The 22,657-nt window shown below is 50.7% G+C and overlaps 1 protein-coding gene across 7 annotated transcripts; it reads left to right on the forward strand.

Moving 5' to 3' along the window:
• Window positions 1-566: 566 nt before the first annotated feature.
• SEC22C (SEC22 homolog C, vesicle trafficking protein) lies at window positions 567-15,729 on the forward strand. 7 transcript variants are annotated; one of them, XM_014467654.2, is made up of 7 exons: window positions 567-783; window positions 3,983-4,191; window positions 7,189-7,352; window positions 8,345-8,524; window positions 10,580-10,698; window positions 12,069-12,134; window positions 13,982-15,729. In XM_014467654.2, exons 2-7 carry the CDS (start codon window positions 4,010-4,012, stop codon window positions 14,180-14,182), a joined length of 912 nt encoding a protein of 303 aa, XP_014323140.1. In that variant the 5' UTR covers window positions 567-783; window positions 3,983-4,009; the 3' UTR covers window positions 14,183-15,729. The 7 variants fall into 7 exon arrangements, with proteins under 7 accessions (XP_014323140.1, XP_006102366.1, XP_023599462.1 ...); XM_006102304.3 differs by lacking the exon at window positions 567-783 and adding an exon at window positions 989-1,119; XM_023743694.1 differs by lacking the exon at window positions 567-783 and adding an exon at window positions 1,025-1,043.
• The last annotated feature ends 6,928 nt before the right edge of the window (window positions 15,730-22,657 follow it).

Here is a 22,657-nt window from a genome sequence, read left to right on the forward strand (position 1 = left end):
CCATCGATTTCCACCATATGTCAGCTTGTCCAACTGAAATTCTGTGCCTATTACATACTAACTCCCCATGTGCTCCCCAACTTCTTGTCATCCCTCAAGGAGTCCCGTTGCCTTGCACACAGAGTCCTTCCTACGGGATCCCGTTCCCTTCTGTCTGAAACGCTCTTCTTTTCCTTTTTGTCCTGGTAGCTACTAAGCCAGTGTCACGTTCTCAGAGAGGCATCACCGGACAACAAAGTCCAGGCCAGAAGACGCTGTAAATTCTCTCTCTCTCTCAAAAAAAAAAAAAAAAAAAGCTTGCTCCTCCCTGAAGAGCGCATATCTCGGTTTGTATCTAAACACGGGTGGTGTAATTGCTTGATGGGTGCTCTCACTCTGCCCTCCTCTCTTCGCGTAGTTTTCAGTGTCAGGAGTTCCTCGCCACGGGCGCAGTGCCTGGCATGGTGCCTGGCACACAGCAGGTGCTCAGAACTGTTTGAAAGAATAAATGGGTGAACTCTGCTGCCCAGTCTCCCTGGAGCCCATCTGTGAGAGCCTCCGGCCCGGACCGGGGTGTGTCCCTAGACTTTGGCTTCTCTTCCAGGCTGGCAGGAGGCTGTGCTCTTTGGCTTGCCTATTTCGGGCCGGCCGCCCAGCCGTGCGACGTCGGAACCCACGCCCGGAACCCTCGCCTCGGCGTGTCAGTGCTGTTTGCTACTCCGGCAGGAATCGAGCTTGGACCGTGAGGCCTCCTGCCACTTCCCGGCGCGGGAAATACAGGCCTGGACCTCTCGGACCCTGCGGGTGAGCCCGGGGAAAGGGAAGAGAGTTGGGAGGCGCGCGCCCAGCCACGCCCCCTCTGCCTGTGGGTCGCGGCCCTTTAAGAACGACTTCATTCTTAACCCTGCCGGGAGGGGCGGCGGAGTCACGCCAGGATTGGTCGGTTCGGGTGCGAGTGTTGCTTAGCAGCAGCGAATAGGAGTTGAAGACGCGCGCATGCGCACTGTCCCCTACCTGCGCCTGGGCTGCCAGTGATCTGGGCTGGGTCTGCCCTGGGGGCTAAGGTAGCGGACGAGGCGGCGGGTGGCTCGGCGGCGCGGAGGGAGGCTGCTGACTCCCGGAGGCCGCCGTCCGGGAGAGGTGAGGGCTTGCGGGCGGAGGCGGGCGCAGCGGCCCGTTAGCCGACAGCAGGCGGACTCGGTGTGGCGCAGGGCGGGCCTGGAGGTGGAGGCGATTCCGGGCCCGCCCCTCCGGCAGGCCCAGCCTTAGCCCCACCGGGCTCTGCGGGGCTTCCCGGAGTCGCCGGTCTCCCTTCCCGGTGCCCGCCGCTCTCCAGACTGGGACCCTCCCAGGCGCGCACCTGCAGAACTGTCAGCTGTCAGATGCGCACCGAGCGCCGCTTCCGGTGGGAGGAGATGGGTGTGTCCAAAAGAGAGAGCGGGCGATTATTTCCTTAATTATCCACGAAACTCATGCCAGGAGTATCGTTTAGTTTTAACAGCAGACTTCCCTTGGCGTGCAGATCTTGTAAGATTTGGTTTATCAGATCGTGGCTGTACTGGACCAGCTTTTCTGAACACCAGGTGTAGGAGGAGGTGGTGTACTTGTGTGTCCATTGTTAAGCTTACATCTGGACCTCCAGAGCCAGAGAAAGAAAGCACCCCGGGGGAGAATTAGGATTGGAGAAACCAAAGCCACAAAAATAATATCACGAGTGTTGAAGAGTAATTGGTGACATTTGCGACATGGTCAGAAAGAATAAAGTAATACAATAAGGAGCCATTGCAACAGGTGCCTACGAACAGGTCTGTGATTAGTTTTGAGTATCAGTGCCCCTAGGGGAAGGAATTGTTTTAGAGGAATGGAGTAGCGGTAATACTAAAGATCGGATTTGAGAAGCAATAGTGTAGTGGAAAGATTATTGGCTTTCGAGTATTTTGAGTAATAAAATCTGGGTTTGAATCCTGGCTCTACCACTTGAGCCTTGCAGCTACACTATTCACACCTGTCCAGTGCAGATTATGCCTACTTCGTAGTCATGAGCACGAAATAACATTACCAATGGAAGAGTTTCTAGCACAGCGCCTGGTGTATAATATTCGTTGCTATCACTTTCAGTCCCCTCCTTTCCTTTAGCTCTTAACAATTGACAGTTGACCTCTACCCTTCTCCCCACCCCCTCCCCAAGCAAAGTGGAACAGAGGCGCCTTCATGATCTACAAATCTTTTTTTTTAAAATATATTTTATTGATTTTTTACAGAGAGGAAGGGAGAGAGATAGAGAGTTAGAAACATCGATGAGAGAGAAACATCGATCAGCTGCCTCCTGCACACCTCCTACTGGGGATGTGCCCGCAACCCAGGTACATGCCCTTGACCGGAATCGAACCCGGGACCTTTCAGTCCACAGGCCGACGCTCTATCCACTGAGCCAAACCGGTTTTGGCTACAAATCTTAAGTCCTGTGACAGAGCGAATTCAGTAAGGGTGACATGACTCAGTTTTGTTTTCTGTATTGTGTATATGAGGATTAGGCAGTACGCCTTATGGTGAAAACTTGTGTGTGAATATTTGTGTGCCAAATGCAACTTGTTTTGCTTGTTTAAGTGACCATTTCACCAGGCCTGGTCATTTCTCCGGGAGAGGGTTAAGGGTAAAGGGGAGAGGAAAAATAAAAAAACTTGGGGAACCAGGGTGGCCTCTAGCTAGGCACAACGTTTTTGCTGGTAGAAAAAGGATTATCTGTAACTCGAGCAGTTTATAAATAGAGCTGAGAAGAGGATATAGGAAATAGGAGAGGCAGATTAAAATATTTTATCAAATCGAGTCGTACCTCAGTCTGAGAAGGTCGCATGGAAAGGGTGGATTGCAATAGGCCTTGATGTGGGTTTGGATATGGGGAGATTAGAAAAGTGGCAGATATAGACGAAGACTAGGCACAGAAGTGACGAGAGTGGTGTGCATCCTGGGGGCTCCCCTTTCCTACCGCTCCCAGGAACTGAGGTGCCGAAAAGGTTACGTGTCTAGAGTTCCTTGGAAGAAAAGCCCACCAGTGTATGAACCTATTCACATCCTCTCGAAAACAGGATCTGTGAGACGGGATGTGTGGGGGAGTGGAAAGACCGGTTCAAGCTGTCGTGGCCGCCTCACTAACCCCGGGTTGCGGGGCTGCCGTGCAGATGTGCGCGCGATGCCCTGTACAAGCACCTGCAGAGTTGACAGATGGGGCTAAAACCCAGCCAGGCTCTGTCAGCAGAACTGGCCCGGGCTGCTTCTAATTTGCCAAAGGCACCATGAGGGCTCAGAATCTGTTTCCTTTGTTTCTTAATGGTGTTCACATATCAAGGCCAAATATTGCGTATCTTCCTGTAATGCAATTCGCTAAGTGATTTCTGTTAACCATCTGTAGGCGCTCAGTCATCATTTTGAAGACTGACCCTGTATCAAAAATTTGCAGAAATTCAGGAGGACCTGCTGAATACTCTCTCAGCTCCATCTTTGCCCTCTGCTCTCCTTTCTACCTCCTTTAGGTTAGATGCTTAGGATCCCTAAGTTGCTCAGCACCCACCTCCCTGGGTGACCTGAAATGCACCGGTCCCTGCACCCCATGCCTGCTCTTCAGCATCAGGCACATCCTGCCCCTTTGGCGTCATCTTGCTACCTGTGTCCAGCTACCCATTGTCATTGCCGTTGCTCCTGAGCCCTCTGCCCCTGCCTCCTTGCTTCTCTGTTCCTTTCCACCTCATCCTGGTTGGTTTAATTTTGGAAAAGGAGAGATTCATTAGAGAAAAGGAACAGGAGGATTACAAGAAAAGAAGAGGCACGGAGGATAATGGAGGGAGGAAAATTGGGAGTGACAGCCATAGAGACCAGGGAAATAATAAGAGAAGCAACATTCGCCATGATGGGGGGTGAGGGTTGAAATGGAGCGCGCATTTCGAGGACGGGGATCTCTGGCACCGTCATCTGGTCCTCAGTAACAAGGTGACCTTGCTTCCCTCAGGTGTCCTCATGACTTCTCTTGCGGACCATGTCCATGATCCTCTTCGCCTGTGTGGTAAGGGTGAGGGATGGACTGCCCCTCTCGGCCTCCACTGACTTCTACCACACCCAAGAGTTTCTGGAAATCAGGAGACGGCTCAAGACTTTAGCCTTGCGACTGGCCCAGTATCCAGGTCGAGGTTCTGCACAAGGACGTGACTTCAGTATACAGTAAGCACGCATGTTCACTTTCCCAGAACATCAGCAAAGCCGGGGCTACTTCTGTCATATGTTCAGGTAACGTTGTGCAGATCACACGGCATGTTAAAAGGAGACCTAGCCTGGCCGGTGTGGTTCAGTGGTTGGGTGTCGACCCAGAAACCGAGAGATCGTGGTTCTATTTCCAATCAGGACACATGCCTGGGTTGTGGGCTCGATCCCCAGAAGTGGGTGTGCAGGAGGCAGCCGATCCATGATGTTTCTCCCTCACCATTGTTTCTCTCCATCCCTCTCCCTTCCTTTCTCTCTAAAAATCAATAAAAACATTAAAAAAAAGTAGATCTAGCATCGGACAGTGGTCGGAGGTTGTGTGTGTGCACAATAGAGTTAAGGGAGCCTTCAGCATTGCTGCTGCACCTGCTGCTTCTGTTAGTGGCATTAGGAGACCCGCCTTCAACCAGTTTTCATGCCTCTCGTATCGGAGATTTTCTACACTGGATGCAGGGGTGGAAAAAAGGTGAAGAGGGAAGAGATATAGATTAAAATGGCAGAGAAGAAAACGGAGCGTCAGAAAGCCAAAAAATTAAGAAAAAAGACAAGAGTTCTTGCCTTCAGGTTTTGCTTTAAAATTTTTTAACTTTTTGAAAAATGTTTAAATTTAAAAAATTTAGTTACGTGCCAAGAGCCCGACAATGAAAAATACGTCCCTCTCCTCAAGAAGCTTAAAGTATAATGAGGGAACAAGAGAAATAATTACTAAATATGATACAGGGCCTGATCCTCATGGTTTTTATCATTTCTTATTCTAGGTCTCAGAGCAAAAAGCCATTCTACGGAGGGATTAGGGCAAGGCAGGTTTTGAAATATTAGAATGGCTGGTTATAATTGTATACCATTGTTTGCTACCATCTAGGCCTTCTTTTGCTCCCAAGTGCCTTTTGCTCCCTTGAACAGTGAATTTTTAGTTGACCTGATAAGGTGGGATCCTTTCAGTGGAATTCAGTCTCAGACTCAGAAAAACAAAAAGGAAAAGTCCAGGCCTGACTCCAGGCTCGGTGGTGGAGTCAGGTGAGAAGGAATGGGGCCCGAAGAGGGTGCCAGGTGGCAGGCACGTGCAGCTGTCACCCTGCGGTGTGGGCAGTGGGCCCTCAGGAGCCAACCTGAGCTGCGCCCGCCATGCCTGTGACTCCTTCCTCTGGAAGCCTGAAACCACCGTCCCCACTGTGCTGTGATAATCTGACGTTCTGTGGGAGCTTCGTGCTGGACCGGAAACAGCATGCCTTTTCTCTGTTAGGGAAAAAAGTCCATGGCTTCGAATGAAACTCTGGGCATTTCAGTTTTTTGAAAAGTGGAGTATAAAATCTTCTACTCATTTGTCTTTGCATTTAATAGTCACTGTTTTCACAGAGGAAACAGACTTATTCCCTTACAGGGGAGCAGTACCATAGCTTATTTTGTAGTTAAGGAGTTGAATTACTTTCCTAGGGTTGTCATAACAAATGACCACACGCTGCCCTAAAACAACAGAAACGTGTTCTCTCACGGTTCAGGAGGCCAGAAGTCTGGAGTCAGGGTGTCAGCAGGGCGCGCGCTCTCTCAGGCTCTAAGGAGGAATCCTTCCCGTGCCTCTCTAGCACCTTCTGGTGGTTGCCAGCGGTCATCGTCACTCTGTGTTGCAGAAGCCTCATGCAGTCTCTGCCTCCGTGATTACATGGGCTTCTTCCTTCCGTCTCTGTGACCAGATTTCACACCAGTCGTTGGATGAAGGCCCACCTTAACCCATTATGCCTTATTCCATCATGACCTCATTTTGTCTGGATTACTGCTACAAAGGCTAGTTCCAAATAAGGTCATATTCACAGGTACTAGGAGTTAGGACTTCAATATTTGGGGGGGGGGGGAGGAGACACAATTCAGCCCATAAATAGGGGTCCTCTTTCAAGTAGGAACACCTTCAGCCTAGAGACTTAGGCTCTGCTGGAAAATTCCTTATACAAGGAGGATGTCATTCTTGTTTAAAAATTGAAAACGTTTTTATATAGACTTCCAATTACAAAAAGGTGGTGGATAACATAACCTAAAAACACTTCTGCCAGAAACACCCAGAAATGTGGGTATATTTATTCATTTATATATATATATATTTTTTTTTTAAATATTTTTATTGGTTTCAGAGAGGAAGGGAGAGGGAGAGAGAGAGAGAGAGAGAAACATCAATGATGAGAGAATCATTGATTGGTAACCTCCTGCACACCCCCCACTGGGGATTGAGCCTGCAACCTGGGCATGTGCCCTTGACCGGAATTGAACCCTGGACCTTTCAGTCCGCAGGCCGACGCTGTAACCACTGAACCAACCCAGCTAGGGCTGAGCTTATACTTTATACTCCCCACAGGCTAGGAATTCCTAAGCCACGGTTCAAATATCAGTGTCGGTTCCACACTGATGACACGGGAGCATCAGGCCAAGGCAAATGCAGATCCTCATGAAGAGTGAGCCTCAAGTCAGGCCTCAAGGGAGTCCCCCAGGAGAAAGCAGGCTCTGCAGTGACGAGCCGTCAGCAGAAGTGACAAACACTGGAGGAGAAGGCCCACAATGCGTGGGAGTCAGGAGGCAACACAGAAAGGGGAAGTAGAGTCCCCAGAACTTGAAATAATAGCGTGACAGCCTGAAAGGAGTGGGTGTCATTTCAGGATGCCCGTCTGACTCAGTGTTAGAACACCTTTTGATGTAGATTAAAAAAGAAAATCATTTTCCTCTAAGATGCAGAGAAATCTGAGGCTACTTCCCTCTAATGGAACATGCACTTTGGATATGAATAATGGCAGATACCGCTATACATTTCAGAGGAAGTATAAGAAAGGCGCAGACCCAGGTAGGTCTAGCTGAGGACACATATATGCAACCAGCAGGTCCAGAGTGGAGGCAAGGTTGTGTCTGGGTGTTGAGGGAGGGGCGGTCGTCCATGGGTCTGTTCCTGCTAATGTAGATATCGCCCTTTTGTTTCAGCTTTTCTTCTTCAGGGGATGTGGCCTGCATGGCTATCTGCTCCCACCGGTGCCCAGCAGCCATGGCCTTCTGCTTCCTGGAGACCTTGTGGTGGGAATTCACAGCTTCCTATGACACCACCTGCATTGGCCTAGCCTCCAGGCCATACGCCTTTCTGGAATTTGGTTTGTAACCCTCTTTTGTATTTACTGTTCTCGCTCATGGCGTGTGTAGATTTGTAGTTTAGATTTGGCTTTGACCCTCAAGGAAAGTCATTGGAGGTGTGGTAAGATATCCCTGGAGAACAGCCGTCTATCCTGAGATTTTACTGGGATGGGAGAGGCCTGGGAACTTCGAGGTTTAACACTCTGGCTTGTCATCTCTCCAGAGCCTTGGGGCAGCTGGAGGGATGGTGAGAACTGTACGGGTCAGTCACCACAGCCCTGGCGAGTGGGGTCAGCAAACTGTGGCCCACGGGCCAAAAACTTGACAATAAATCAGTGCTAACATAAATAAAAGAATGAAAACCAATGCCTTTCAAATGTATAATCCTGGTTGGCACAGCACATTCACGTTCATGTGTCATTTTTTTCTCACATGCCTTTTCTTGAGATAACCAGGTCGAGAATAACCATCCCCATTTTTTTTTTTAAAATATATTTTATTGATTTTTTACAGAGAGGAAGGGAGAGAGATAGAGAGTTAGAAACATCGATGGGAGAGAAACATCGATCAGCTGCCTCCTGCACATCTCCCACTGGGGATGTGCCTGCAACCCAGGTACATGCCCTTGACCAGAATCGACCTGGGACCTTTCAGTCCGCAGGCTGACGCTCTATCCACTGAGCCAAACCGGTTTCGGCATCCCCATTTTTTAAGCTTAGAAATATTCTGTGAGTTGTTAGGATTATACTGTCACAAGTGGCTGAGCTAAGAATCAAGTCCTCTTCCCCCGACCCCCTTGTCACCGAGGTGAATTTCAATCACTCTGCTCTGGAGAGACTGATATGACCAGTCATGCTATGGAGGGATCGTTTGACCTTTGTGTATAACTTGACACTCTTGAGAGTCTGGCTGACATTAGCCTGATTGGAAATGTGAAGTTCACTTTGTACGTATTGTCTTATAACACCCGTTGTGAAGAAAATCCTCAACTTGGGGTGCTCTCTTGTTGCAGACAGCATCATTCAGAAAGTGAAGTGGCATTTTAACCACGTGACTTTTGCTCAGTTGGGGAGCAGCTTAGAAAAGATTCAGGAGGAGCTGGAGTTCCAGCCTCCAGCAGTTCTCACTCTGGACGACCCAGATGTGGCAAACGGGGTGATGAACGGTCACACGCAGATGCCCTTGGAGCCCGGTAAGTGGCCTGCTGCTCTCGGAGGTTGCTGAAGGGGAGGGGATGTTATATATTTCAAAGGGACATTGAATTCTTTCACTAGGAAGGTATTTTTTTTTGGGGGGGGGATGTGTGGAAATACCTTGTATGTTAATATATTTCCTGGGTGGCCGTTTTAAGAAATTTGACAGTTATAACAGTGAGTTGATCTGAGGGGAGGTGACTCTTATGATGAATTTCAGGAAAAGAGTGACTTGGCAGATTGTTTTCTTAACCAGGATGAAGTCTACGGGTTTGACTGTTGTCAAGGAGGTTCATTCTCTTTTCCTGGAAGTCACTTGTACAGATTTGTACACCTGTCTTCCTGTCTATCCATCCATCCATCCATCTATCTGTTCTTTATCTATCTTTATTCCTTTGACAATGAATCTTTATCTCATCACTTAGTGAAATACTGCAAGTCTCCACTGAGAGACCCCGTTCTCCTTGATGGAGGGCCGGGAGGGCTAGGGGACGAGTGTGGGCAGGGCCAGAGCCAGGGCTTCTGTTGCTCTCACTGCCTGGTTCTCCGTGAGAACTGGGGGCCTCCCTCTATCCCTGCGGACACCTGAGTCCTTATCTGATGAATGAGGTGTTAATGAATGTGACCACATGCCCTGGCATTCTCTGACAGTCTGGCATTACACTCAATGCCTGACATATAATGAAGCATGATTGTTAGCATTCCTTGTTTGTTTTTTTAAAAATATATTTTATGGATTTTTCACAGAGAGGAAAAGAGAGGAATAGAGAGTTAGAAACATCGATGAGCTGTTTCCTGCACACCTCCTACTGGGGATGTGCCTGCAACCAAGGTACATGCCCTTGACCGGAATCGAACCTGGGACCCTTCAGTCTGCAGGCCTACACTCTATCCACTGAGCCAAACCAGTTAGGGCAGCATTCCTTGTTTACAGTTATACACAATTAAACCTGCTCTTAGTTAAGGTGGATATTTACATTGTAAGGATTTTGTAATGGTGAAGAGCTGAATTTTGCTCTGAAAGAAAGAGCTGTCTATACTACAACAATATAATTATTTTAACTTTTATACTAAACTCATTGCTTGAACTTTAAAAGTTGTATATTAAAAGTGTTCATGCTTTTGGCTTAACTTTGTGTTTTAATTGAATGTTTTGACCAACAAATTCCTGGATTGGCTCTCAGGCTAGTCAGTCAGTTGTAATTTATGTTGGGAAGGAAGATTGGCTGGTTGAACCCCTCCTTTGCTGTGTCTGAGATGGGGTAACTTTGTGACATAAGTTTTGTTTTTTAACCACTTGGACAAGAGGAACAAATACTTGCCTATCCTTCTAGGACAACAGTATACTGTGGTTTGGCTCACCCTGTTGTCCTGAGGCTAAAACCTGTGCAGGTGGCACATTCTGTTCTAACAGGAACATTGACTTGCTCGGTGGAGACCCTAACACCAACAATAGGCATCCGTGGGGTTGCAGCAAGCTGTCTGTGTGTGCGTGTGCATGGCCGTGTATGTGAGAGATGAAAGGACAAGGAAGGATGATTTAGAAAGAGCACAGCAAGAGAAATCCTGACTTAAAGCAGTTTGCTGGTATGGCTTTATTTGTGAATTAGCTGTCAGTTTCTGAGAGCATTTCTGTCACACACATCGACTCTCAGCTTGTAAAATGCTCCGCTCTTTTTTGACAAGGACAACATTCAGTGTCACGTGGACTGGATAGTGCTTTGTTGTGGGGCCGGCTTGTGGATCGCAGGATGTGTAGAAGCATTCATCGCCTCTACCCAGTGGGTGCCAGTAATGGCCTGTCCCCAGTGTGACCATCCAGAACGTCTCGAGACATTGTCACGTGGCCATTGAGGAAACTTCCCTAGATTCCCAGATCCATTCTGCCTGTCATTTCTTGCCCTTCCCCTTCTAACTACAGCTGCTTTTTAAATGAACATGCATGTTTAGCATAACCTGTCAGTGGAGGTCTAGGTCATGTCTTCATTTATTTCTTTTCATGTAGAAGGCATTTTCACTACTAGACACTTACTATCTTTGTTTTAATTGTGAAGCTCCTAATTTCCGAATGGAACCAGTGACGGCCCTGGGTGTCCTCTCCCTTGTCCTCAACATCATGTGCGCGGCGCTGAATCTCATTCGTGGCATTCACCTTGCAGAGCATTCTTTACAGGTAACCTTTTCTTTCCAGGTTAAATGGAAGGACACGTGGTGGAGGAAACTGATAACCTTATAACTGAAACACATATTTTATTTATAAGGTTATTATGTACTAAGGCTTTAAAATTCAAATAAAATTTTTATTTCTAATTTTATTCTTTGTAGTAAGTTGAACAAATATGAAACGTGCTCTTTCGTATCATTTTTCTAAGAAGCCAAAGGGGCCTTTGGGATACTGGTGAGAAATGGACAACTTGGTACAAGGGAGTCTGGCCCCCGTGGCCCTTGGGACCCCCGGAATCATTACAGGGCTGGGTTGTCCACGCTGGGCAAAAGTTTGAGTCTAGTAGACTGATTGATATCATGCAGATCCCACTTCTCTGTGTCCTTGTCCAAAACTGTCACCAGGGAGTTGACTTTCCAGCCTGCTCCTCTCAAAGCACCTTTCTAGTCTAATGTTTTTAAATTTTGAAATATTTCAAACACTTTATAAGAGTCTAGAACAGGGGTGGGCAAACTTTTTGACTCGAGGGCCACAATGGGTTCTTAAACTGGACTGGAGGGCCGGAACAAAAGCATGGATGGAGTGTTTGTGTGAACTAATATAAATTCAAAGTAAACATCATTACATAAAAGGGTATGGACTCTTTTTGTTTTTAGTTTTATTCATTTCAAACGGGCCGGATCCGGCCCGCGGGCCATAGTTTGCCCACGGCTGGTCTAGAATCATCATGAGCGTAAGCAGGTATTACTTTCAAAGACAGAGCCACAGTGCTCATGCCCCAGTGCATGATGGCTGAAGTCTGAGGCATGGCTGCTGTTGAGTCTCAGGGCCCTGACGCAGGCCGGCCCGTTGGGGGAATGGCAGCAGGCCTGTGCTACAAGAACCGTGACTGCCTGTTACCGCATCCTGTCTTCGGCCGTGTGTGGTGTGGTTCCCGCTCCTATTGTTTATGATGACTCATAACCTGTTACTTACCAATGTCCGTACACGCCAGAACTGGTGCCTGGCCAACAGGATGGTTAAGACACAGTCCCTGCCTCATGGGCACAGAGCAGAGTGTGGTGACGTCACTGAGGAGGCGCAGAACCTGGGCATGGGAGGAATTAGGGAAAGCTTGGTATTGACAGGTGGGGAGGACTTTAAGAGGTGGCGAGGTCGTTGGGGGCATTTCAGGTTGAGGGCTTAGCACAGATGCGTGGGGAGGGCGCACGGTGTGCCCAGGTCATTGAAGACAATTGCACATCAACCCCTGGTTGATAGATAAACAGGGACTCGTGTCTCACCCAGCCAGGGATTGTGTGCTGTCAACCATGCCAGACCGGATCGTGTTTCCTTTCACCTAAATATTCCTTTTCTTGTGTTCCTCCTATTTGTTTTAGGTTACCCACGAGGAAGTTGGAAATATTCTGGCTTTTCTTATTCCTTTCGTAGCCTGCATTTTCCAGGTGAGTGAAATGTTGATAGTGTGCCGAGTGGGTTAAACCCATGGCCTTATTTCCTTCTTTGGTGGGAACCATCAGCACGTTTCTAGATTCTAATTTTGTTCCACCAAGGCCTTGGTTCAAATCATGGACAACGTGGGCTCTAGGCCCATCCTGCCCTAACCTCTCATTTAACAGAGGGAGAACTTTGGGCTCAGCAAGGGAACGCTGGGCTGCAGGGCCTTCCATGGTGTCAGGCAGAGAGCAGGGACGGACGTGGCCTTGCCTCCGGGGAGGGGGGGATGCGATGGCAGGGGCTGGGCGGGGCCTGCCTTGCTGCAGCAGGGCCTTGCCTCCTGCTTGTTGTTGGACAACCCAAGTGCAGAAACGTCCTTCTGCAGAGGTCACGGCTGCGGCTGCATGTGTGTTTTTAAAACAAGGAGAGGTAAAAAGTGTTTTAAATAGTAGTACTGCCCTAGCCGGTTCGGCTCAGTGGATAGAGTGTCAGCCTGCAGACTGAAAGGTCCCAGGTTTGATTCCGGTCAAGGGCACATACCCAGGCTGTGGGCTCCATCCCCAGTGTGGGGCATGCAGGAGGCAGCCGATCAATGATTCTCTCATCATTGATGTTTCTTTCTCTCCCTCTCCTTTCTTCTCTGAAATCAATAAAAGTATATTAAAAAAATAATAGTACTATCTGACTCAAATCTGCCCTTAGGGAATGAAACAAAAATTATAACATCAGAGAGCCTTGATTATTATTTAGTTATTTTCAGATAAGATGCATATGTAAGGGGTGGAGTAAAAAGGAGCTTTTGAATCTCCAAACGCAGAGTTAATTCTAGTAAAAACCTGGCTGTGATTCTCTTGTCCTCCACTGGGCTAGGATTTAATACTTTCTCATCTTCAAGTTTTTTTTTAAATTAAAATTTCTGTTCTTAGGGCACTTCCTCTCTCTTCCACACCCTAAATGGTGTATTTTTAAAGAATTTCATGATTGTGCAAAAAGAAATTTTCAGCCCAAAATGGAAAATGCCCTCAAACTTTAGAAACACGTCTCGGAAACCATGTGTGTTGCCTGTGGACGGTTCGTGGAGCTGCGTTTCAGGCTGCGGAATCTTACAAACCCCCCACCAGTCCCGCAGCTGCCTTCTCATTTCTTAGCTCTTTCCACGGGGGTCTCTCCCTCCCCCTGAGCTGAACCTTGGTCAGATTGCCCTGTGTTTTGAGAATGTACTTTTTTTTTTTTTTTTAACATCAAAGCAAGAAGCTGTTTCCACCTTTTGCAGAACAAGAACAGCCTCTTTTCCATGTGAGAGCCCGACACAAAATATCAGTCCCTCTTCCCGCTGAGACCTTCCCATCTCCGACAGGAGAGGCTTTTGAGGATGTGATAAGGGAGCTGTCTCGGGGACAGCAGACCCTGTGGGCCTGTAACTCAGGAAGCGCTAAACTGGGAAAAGCATAGCTCCTCTCACCGCCTTTCTCACCTGCCGTGAGCCCCTGAGGGAAAACGTCACTGGGAGGCCAGTCAGGCTTGTCGGGTGTCCTGGCCTGGCTGTGTGCCCCTGACCCCCCTCTCTTCTTCCTCTGCATTTCTGTCTGTATTTCCTAAGCTTCTTTCAGGAGTGCGATGTTCTGATTCCTCCTGTGATATCTGTTTCACTTTCCTTCTCTCTTCCGAATCTCCACTTCCCGCCAGTGGTGAACAGTGACTTACCCAGCGAGTGGCAGCCTCAGTGTGATGAGTTCAGTGTAATAAGCTAACGTGGGTGAAATGACGCACGTGGCAGGTGTGAGAAGTGAATCTTGCATCTGGCCCGGGGCCATTTCACTGCCCGATTGGACCTCCCCTCCTGCTGTCATTTCAGTGTTACCTGTACCTGGTCTACAGTCCAGCCAGGACGACGAAGGTGGTGCTGATGCTGCTCTTTATTTGCCTGGGCAACGCGTACCTGCACGGGCTGAGGAACCTCTGGCAGATCCTCTTCCACGTGGGCGTGGCTTCCCTGTCTTCGCACCAGATACTGACGAGGCAGCTCCAGGAGAAGCCGGCTGACTGTGGAGTGTGAGGAACGGGCCCTTCCTCTTTCTCATGAGGGTCATCTGTGTTTCCCTTTTGGCTTCTCGACTTCACCTCCAGTTTCCATCCTTGAAGTTCATTTGGACCAGACGGGACCGAGCGAGAGTGGGGACTTCGGACAGGTGCAGTGGAGGCATGGGGTCGCTCGATGCCCAGGCCCGTTTCGAGCTGAGCGTTGCTGCCGGCTCTCCAGTTGGACACGTTTACCTAGGACGGCAGACGCTGGGCTGAATTCAGACAGAGCGTATCGGAAGACCAGAAGGGAATTCTTCTGGTCTTTTAAACCGAATGATGCAATAAACCCCTAGATTCAGTAGTGCTAGTTTAGTGATAGGCAGTGGTCTCTGAGGAACCGCGTTCAAATCCATATCAGCGTTTTAGTCTAAATGTGACTTGATTAGGTTTTTTGAGGGTCAGTACAGGGTGAATTAAAAACTGAAAAATATGGTTCATGAATTAAGCAACATAAATTTTGTTTACATTTTTGATAACAGGATAGTTATCAATAGGATACTTTTAGAACAGTTAAATATATTTTGGATATAAATTGAACTTATCTACATTTAGGGTAAGGACAGACTTAAGCTGAGAAAATGGTTAAGAAAGCTCAGTTTATTTAATTTATAAATATAACCTTGTATGGTGGTGGGACAGTGTGGGTACGGCCATGTTTTGTATGTATGTGCAGGGCATATCTGAATATTTTAAAAAATTAATTGAGCAAGATTCCTTGCTGCGGGTCTGGAACTGGAGCAGGGGAGCCACACGGATTCCCACAGGCGCACTTTTCGGACGCTGGTGGGAGAGGCTGCTGCCGGCAGCCTTGCACGTGGCAGCTGGGGCCTGTCATTTTAATGATGAACCCTCGACTCTGTGTACCTGTTCCCAGAAGACCTCCCAAATTAATCACTCCTCTCTGCCTTTCCCAGTCACCTTAGTTGGATCAAGGGCCTCATTTTTTATGAATAAGAGTTAAGTAGGTGTTAACTTTTTAAAAACTTGACAAATATAGAATTAACCCTGTGCTCAGAAAACCTTTTCTTTATCTCACTGTCCAAATACTGAGTGATCATCGTTCCCCCAAAACCTGGCTCTGAGTCCGATCTTAGCTTGTCTAGTGCCATCCAGGGGCCAGTTTGGAAGCTGCCCCTAGATTGTTGTTGGTAGAAGCCTGGGATCCGAATAGCTCAGCCACAGTTGTATGGGATACTTTGAGTGGAATTATGTAGTCTTGATAAGTTAAAAAAAATCCTATTTTGGTAGTTTTTATAAGTTGAAAAGCAGTGCAAGAGGTATTGCGCACAGGAGAAAGCAGGGATATTGTTTCAGTGGATTTGCCGTCCTTGGTTATTCCTGGTGGTGTGTTGCTACTGAGCCACCTTGGTATCACTTTAAGAAAAACAAGTGTATGTGGCTGGGAACTGTTGTGGAACTGTTGCCAGAGTGATTTTATTTTCTTATAATGGAATTTTCTATTTTTACTCAAATAAAATATCTGGATATGAAAGTCCTACTGGCAACACCCTCCGATGGAAACCTCAGCGTTGTCTCTCTATTGGTTTTGGGTCTGCAGAATTCTGGCACTTCCAGCAGGTGAATGGTCAGCCTTTCTGGGAGATCGTTTTGAGGAGATGGTGAAATAGAGGGGGAAGCCAAGGAGGCGCGACAGATCCTTCTATGGTAGAAGCACAAAGAAGCTGTAAAAGTTGGTAGAGCAGCTTATGAATGACTTGTTTTCTTTTCGAGCCCATGTGCTTGCCCTGCAGCCCCGAGCCCCAGAGGCCTTGAGCGTCTGAGCCCGTGACCCACTTCCAGCCAGCATTGCAGACTGTGCTGAGGGGTCCCCCTCCTGGGAACGTCCCAGCAAGCATTGCAGGCTGTGCTGAGGGGTCCCCCTCCTGGGAACACCCCAGCAAGCATTGCAGGCTGTGCTGAGGGGTCCCCCTCCTGGGAGTGCCCCAGCAAGCATTGCAGGCTGTGCTGAGGGGTCCCCCTGCTGGGAACACTCCAGCAAGCATTACAGGCTGTGCTGAGGGGTCCCCCTGCTGGGAACACTCCAGCAAGCATTACAGGCTGTGCTGAGGGGTCCCCCTCCTGGGAGTGCCCCAGCAAGCATTGCAGGCTGTGCTGAGGGGTCCCCCTGCTGGGAACACTCCAGCAAGCATTACAGGCTGTGCTGAGGGGTCCCCCTCCTGGGAACACCCCAGCAAGCATTGCAGACTGTGCTGAGGGGTCCCCCTCCTGGGAACGCCCAGCAAGCATTGCAGACTGTGCTGAGGGGTCCCCCTCCTGGGAGTGCCCCAGCAAGCATTGCAGACTGTGCTGAGGGGTCCCCCTCCTGGGAACGCCCAGCAAGCATTGCAGACTGTGCTGAGGGGTCCCCCTCCTGGGAACACCCCAGCAAGCATTGCAGGCTGTGCTGAGGGGTCCCCCTCCTGGGAGTGCCCCAGCAAGCATTGCAGGCTGTGCTGAGGGGTCCCCCTCTTGGGAGTGCTCCCTGCATTAGCCGTCATGGTCTCCACACTTGAGTGACTGTGGTCTTGGGGTTTGAGGTTTCCTTTTGCAAGTTAAAGGGAGAAGAGGACCAGCCAAGCAGTACAAACGCATGACCACCCACACACACACACACACACACACACACACACACACACTGTTTAACTGAAATCCAGCTGAGAGAGGCCTCAGCCCACTGGAGGGAGAAACTGCTGATAGGAAAGAAGGACTGGAGATTTCGTCCAAGGCCAAAACCAGCTCAGGGGTGACTTGGTCCAGGCCTGAAGTTTTGGGCCCCCCCCCGCCCCCCCCCACACACACACACAGGATGAGGTCTGGGACAAGATGAAATGAAACCTCACAAGTGCCTTCTGGTATCAGCTGCTGCAAGATCAGGAGCGTCAGTGTTGTGTCCTGTCGAGTGTCCCGGCGGGAATGCGGCTCGGGCTCCCGAGCAGGGTTTCCCCTTCCCCTGGGTGCCGTGGGGGAGGCACGGGGACTCTGTTGCTTTCCGTGCCCCCGGCGAGCCTGGCTGTGACCAGGACCCTTCCGGGCGGTCCTTTTCCTGAGTGGAGCTAGTCGGCACCTTTGGGGTGGGATTCCCTCTGGTACTAGAGGCCCCTCTGCCTGTGGCAGGAGGAATGGGAACGCTGTTGACAGGCACTGAGTCAGGGCCGAGCATTTTAAAGGTCTTTGAGGGCTGTGAGAAGGGTGTTTGGAGGAGTGCTGAAACGAAAACATTGAATCATCATTTCATCATTTCTATCAACCTCACCTTGAGCTCCATTCTTTTCCCAGACGCCCTTCTCCAGTTCTCCCCTCCTCTCCACCTCTGCCCCCCACTCCAGCCCCGGCCACAGAGGCTGACCCTGGACCCTGGAGGGGTGGGAAAGGCACCTTTCATTGTAACTGGTAGGGTACGTACAGGAGCTTCAGAGAGGGCGCAGGCTGTGTACCCCAAGGGGCTTCAGCACGCTCCTGGGGGTCTGGTCTCGGAGGGAAGCATCGCTTTGGTGGTGAGCACTGCTCAGCGTCATAGACGACCACCAGCCAGGCTGGCCATTTGGGGCGCGGGAAGCAGGGGGTGAGGGATCAGAGCTGGGGGCTCTCTGTCTGCTGGAAGACGGCAGCTGCCCCTTGGCATGGGGAGGCTGTGGGTTGCACCTCCATCCAGGGCTGCCATTGGTCATTCCTCAAAGGAGTCGGCCGCTCATTGTAACTGGAGGACAGGTGGCCCTCAGAGAGCCCGCCGCTGGCTCAGTCAACACAGGCGAGGCCTGAGGACCGGCAGGGATGGGGGTAATGGCTGCGACCAGACGCGTGCCCCGCTCTGACGGTTCACATTCCATTGTTCTGCACGGAGTCCTGCCCAGGTGCCGGGGAGCTCCGCCTGTGCCCTGCGTGTTCGTAGAGGAGGAGCAGGAGAGAGCAGGTGTGCCGTGAGGGGTGAGGCTGGGGAAGCGGCACCACAGTGGGTGAGTCACTGCCCGCCGGCCCCAGTGTCCTCATCCGGGAGATGTGATAACCTCAGCCTCTCCCCTGGCGTGCTCTCCTGAGGACAAAAGCGCAGCGGAGGAGGATGCTGGGCGAACCCATCCCTCATGGGCAGGACGGCTTTGAGTTCACGCGCTGCACAGAGATTCTGTGCCTGCTTCAGGCGGCGCAGCACAGCTCTGTCTTCTGGCCTTTACAAAAAGGGGCATTTTGTGGTACTGCCATGTGAGGTAGTACCCAGAAAGGTAGCGGCCTCTCTTCCACCCCCTGGACCTGGCCCCTGCCTTCCAGGCTCAGAGCCCTTGGCACCATGGGTTTTGGGTCCTCCAGGATTCAGGGGGGCGGAAGGGCGGGGGAGTCTGCTGGTTGTGGCTGAGACCTGTCCTAGAGACCCAGAGACCAAACCTCAAGGTCTGCCCCCCAACGAGGAGCGCTCTGCGTTTCCCGTGTGGGAGCAGTGATGTCAAATTCTGTTGCTGGGGCAACGTCATTGGCAGGGAACCTGTGGAAACGGGCTTGTCAGTGAAATCTGGGAATGGCCGGATATGGAAACATCTGGCTGTGTGTACCGACGGCGGGGCTGTTGCCCACAAGCGCCTTGTATTTAGGGTAAACTTACCAAATCCATTCTGTCCCTCCAACCTGTGCTTGGTACATATGACCTTCCCTCCCCTTTACACCTGTGTGATCCTGGGGTTGCTTCAGAAGTAGTGTTTAATGCGTTATTCACATGACCCCCAGGATTCTGTTTTGTTTAATGGACTTTTCTATTAAGAGCATGAACGACGGAGGCTGACTGGGCCAGGGCAACCACAATTCACATATTCCTTTTGAATGCTTACCGTTTCCATGTAATAACAAAGACCTATTTTGACCAAATGATGGGTACTTTTAACAAACTTCCGCACAGCAGTGAAGCCTAAACTTGTGTTCATGTATGTGGAGAATGTTGTATGGCATTATATACTGTGTATATGTACATTAAACGAGGTGGCTTCAGGCGTGGGGGGAGAATAAATCCAAGGTGCTTATTAACTCGTGTGTCTGTATTTGTGTGAAAGATTCTGAGTTATGGGCCCACTTTCCTGGGCCCGGCACAATGGAGGGGGGTGAGTTGTGAGAAGGAAAATTCAGGTCCTCTTGTCCAGTGGAGTCTAGGCAGGTGCAAGGACCCCAAGAGTCTTCAGCCCTAATCCCAGACTCTGGCTGCGGAAAGACCTTGGAAACCAGAAAAGCAGTCGCAGTGCTGCCCTGGGGGCGGGAAGGCCTGCCTTCCTGCAGGTGCTGCCCCTGCCTTACAGCCACTTCCCCGCCCTGGGCTCCTGGCTCCGGGCTCCGGTCCACTCCCAGGGTGATGGTGTGAGTTATCTCCCAAGACCAGCCCCATCTCGAGATGGCCACCAGGAGGCGCAGCTGCCAGCCAGTCTTCAGGACTGGGCCCTTGGGCCGAGGTCCTCCTGGGCAGCTGATAAAATTCCCAGAAAGGAAGCAAGGCGCCCACCTCTCCTGATCAGGCTCCAGGCACGTGGGGAAATGCACGCTCCGAGCTTCCCTCCGCCATCTGTCCTGCACGGAATCTTTCAGAGGAGGCCAAAGGCGTCCAAAATAAACATCTGAGTTTTTGAGTTCTGAGGTTCGGCGTTGGCAGAGCCTTTCGACACCATCTGGCTCAATCCCCTTGTCGTTGCGCGGGTTGGGGAAGTTGAGGCCCATCCTAGGGAGCCAGTCCAGTGTAGCCCCCGAGCCCCTTCCCCTCAGGTCAGTTCCTGAGGGCCCTCGGAGAGCCAGGGGCCTGCATTGCCCCTGGAGAGCTTGCCCTGGGTGTGCCCAGGCTGGGAACGAGGTGCTGTCTCCCACTTGGCAGCACCCACACAGAAAAAGCAATCTTGGCCCACATAGGGTGCCCTTTCTGCGCCAGGAGGGCTGGCTTTTCAGTGGTTAGAGCGTCAGCCCACAGACTGAATGGTCCCAGGGGCATGTACATCAGTTGCAAGCTTTGGTCCCTGGCAATGGTTGGGGCCTGTGTCGGAGGCAACCAATCAGTGTCTCTCTCTGTTTCTCCTCCCTTCTACTCTCTCTAAAAATGAATGGAAAAAATATCCTCCGGTGAGGATTAACAAAACAACAACAAGAAAAAGAAGAGATTAGGACACGGACGTGTACAGAGAGAAGACCATGGGAAAACACAGGGAGAAGGTGGCCGTCTGCAAGCCAAGGAGAGAGGCCTCAGGAGAAACCAACCTGCCAACATCTTGGTCTCTGACTTCTAGCCGCCAGGGCTGAGAAAATAAATTCCTATTCTTCGATCTACCCAGTCTGTGGTCTTTGTTATGGCGGCTCAGGCTGACTGATACAGCTGCCTACCCAAATGCAGTTGTGTACATGCCTTTTGGGAACTTCACTCCTGGTTTTATATCTCTGGCAAATTCTTACACAGATCCTTAAGGGGACATGTATGAAGATAAGTGTTTCCCGAAGCATCATTTGTGTTGGCAGAAAGCATCTGTGTGCCGATCATGGACACCTAGTTTGCACCACGCAACAGGCAGAAGTGCCAGGTTTACATGTAACATAGGATGTGGATGGAGCTTCAAAACATTAAGTTGAGTGAAAAATAACATTTTATGATTAGATGTATTGCACACAAAATAATAAAATATTTTGTAAGAATGTATTTTAAAAGATACATGTTCAGCCCAGCTGGAGTGACTCGGTTGAGTGTTGTTCCATGCACCGAAAGGTGCGGGTTTGATTCCTGATCAGGGCACATACCTGGGTTGCAGATTCCATCCCAGGTTGGGGCACATATACAGAAGGCAATAGAACGATGTTTCTTTCTCACATCAATGTTTCTCTCCCTTTCTCTCTCTCTCTCTCTCTCTCTCTCTCTCTCTCTCTCTCTCTCTCTCTCTCTTTCTCATCTCCCTTCCCCACTTCCTCTCTCTAAGCATGTCCTCAGGTGAGGATTAAAAAATAAATAAATAAAAATATACTTGTTTAATGCATTTGAACGATTGCCTACACAGGACCAGGAGCATGGGAGTTAGGTCTAGAGATGATGAGGAATTAATAAAAGAGGGTCAGTGGTCAGTCAGTTCCTGAGGGCCCTGGGAGAGCCAGTGGCCTGCCTTGCCCCTGGAGAGCTTGCCCTGGGTGTGCCCAGGCCTGCCAACTCCATGAGGCCAAGAAGGCCTGCCTTTGGGGGCTCTACACCTGCCCCCCACATGCTGCCAGAGTGTTTGCGCCTCCAGGGCTGCTTCAGCGGTGTCAGGGATGGGAACCGAAGCCGAGGTCAGGGCTATAGTGGTCAGGGAGGGCTTCTGGAAGCCACGGGGCAGGGAGAGCAGGGAGGAGGGGACTCCAGAGGGAAAAGCAGGCGGGAGGGAGCTGGCCCTGGCCACTGGGGACTCGCTGCTTCCAAGATTCAGGCTGTCTGACAAGTAGTTTCCTGGCGGAGACTCTTTCCCACGTGAGGCCACGAGTTGATGGGCTCTCACAGGGATCAGGACACAGCTGCAGGGGACGGAGGTGCCCCGAGGCCAGGCCTTCTTCCCGCCCCAGAAATAGCCTGTTCTGGCCCCACAGCCAAGTGAGCCTGGGGAAGCAAAGCCGAAGCGGGTGGAGTTGGACGGGGTGAAGGGACCAGGACCACCACGAACCCAAGCGGTTGTTCCAGGCACATTCTCTGAGGCCCCAGGGATCCGAGCAGGGGCCAGGGGCAAGGGACACGGGCCAGCTCGGGGATGAACTCGCTCACAGGGCTCCGCCCTGAAGGTGCGCAAGCAGAGCCATGCTGCGTGGGACGGCGCCTTGGAACACGCTGTCCCCACCTCGAGGACATTGTCTCATCCTGGATGCCGGTGCCCGTGGGGCATCTGCCCATCTCCCGGAGTGGCTCCTGTGTGTCCATCCCACGGGCGAGCCCGACGCCAGTCGCAGGAAACAGCCTGTGCCAGCTCCCATTTGAAGAGTAAATATTAGTTTTTTCAAGAGCTGCCTGTTCTCTATCACTTGGCACCGAGGACACTGAGCTGGGGAGGTGGGGGGACCTCTGGGTCCCCACCCACGCCCTGATGGAGTCTGTGGGCCCAGGTCACTGCTGCGATGGAGGGTCCAAGACACAGGGCTCCCCGTGTCCAGGCAGGCATCCCCTGCCAGTCGCCTGAGCTCTGGGGTCCCTAGGGGAGAGGCGGACACACCGAGGCCCACAGCCCCTAGTGCAGGGGTGTCCTCACAGGCTGTCCTGGCTGCTGCTGCAGGGGCAGGGGCCTGCACGTTCTGACCTGGCTCTCAAGGTGTCTGAGCCCCAGCTCTGACGTACATGGTTTAAAATCCTGATTGCTCTGGCCAGTGTGGCTCAGTCGGTTGAGCATCATCCCATGCACCAAAAGGTTGCCGTTTCGATTCCCGGTCAGGGCACATGCAAGAGACAGCCAATCCTTTTTCTGCTTTCACATAGGTGTTTCTGTCTCACTCT

The sequence above is a fragment of the Myotis lucifugus genome, unplaced genomic scaffold (genome assembly GCF_000147115.1).
Source record: "Myotis lucifugus unplaced genomic scaffold, Myoluc2.0 scaffold_408, whole genome shotgun sequence".
NCBI classification, from domain to species: Eukaryota; Metazoa; Chordata; class Mammalia; order Chiroptera; family Vespertilionidae; genus Myotis; species Myotis lucifugus.

Bases quoted from the DNA above. Each gene is read 5' to 3' on its own strand.
- SEC22C (XM_014467654.2), top strand. From the start codon at position 4,010: ATGTCCATGATCCTCTTCGCCTGTGTGGTAAGGGTGAGGGATGGACTG. The intron at 4,192-7,188 runs GTAAGCACGCAT...CTTTTGTTTCAG, and splicing joins GGACGTGACTTCAGTATACA to CTTTTCTTCTTCAGGGGATG. The intron at 10,699-12,068 runs GTAACCTTTTCT...TATTTGTTTTAG, and splicing joins TTGCAGAGCATTCTTTACAG to GTTACCCACGAGGAAGTTGG.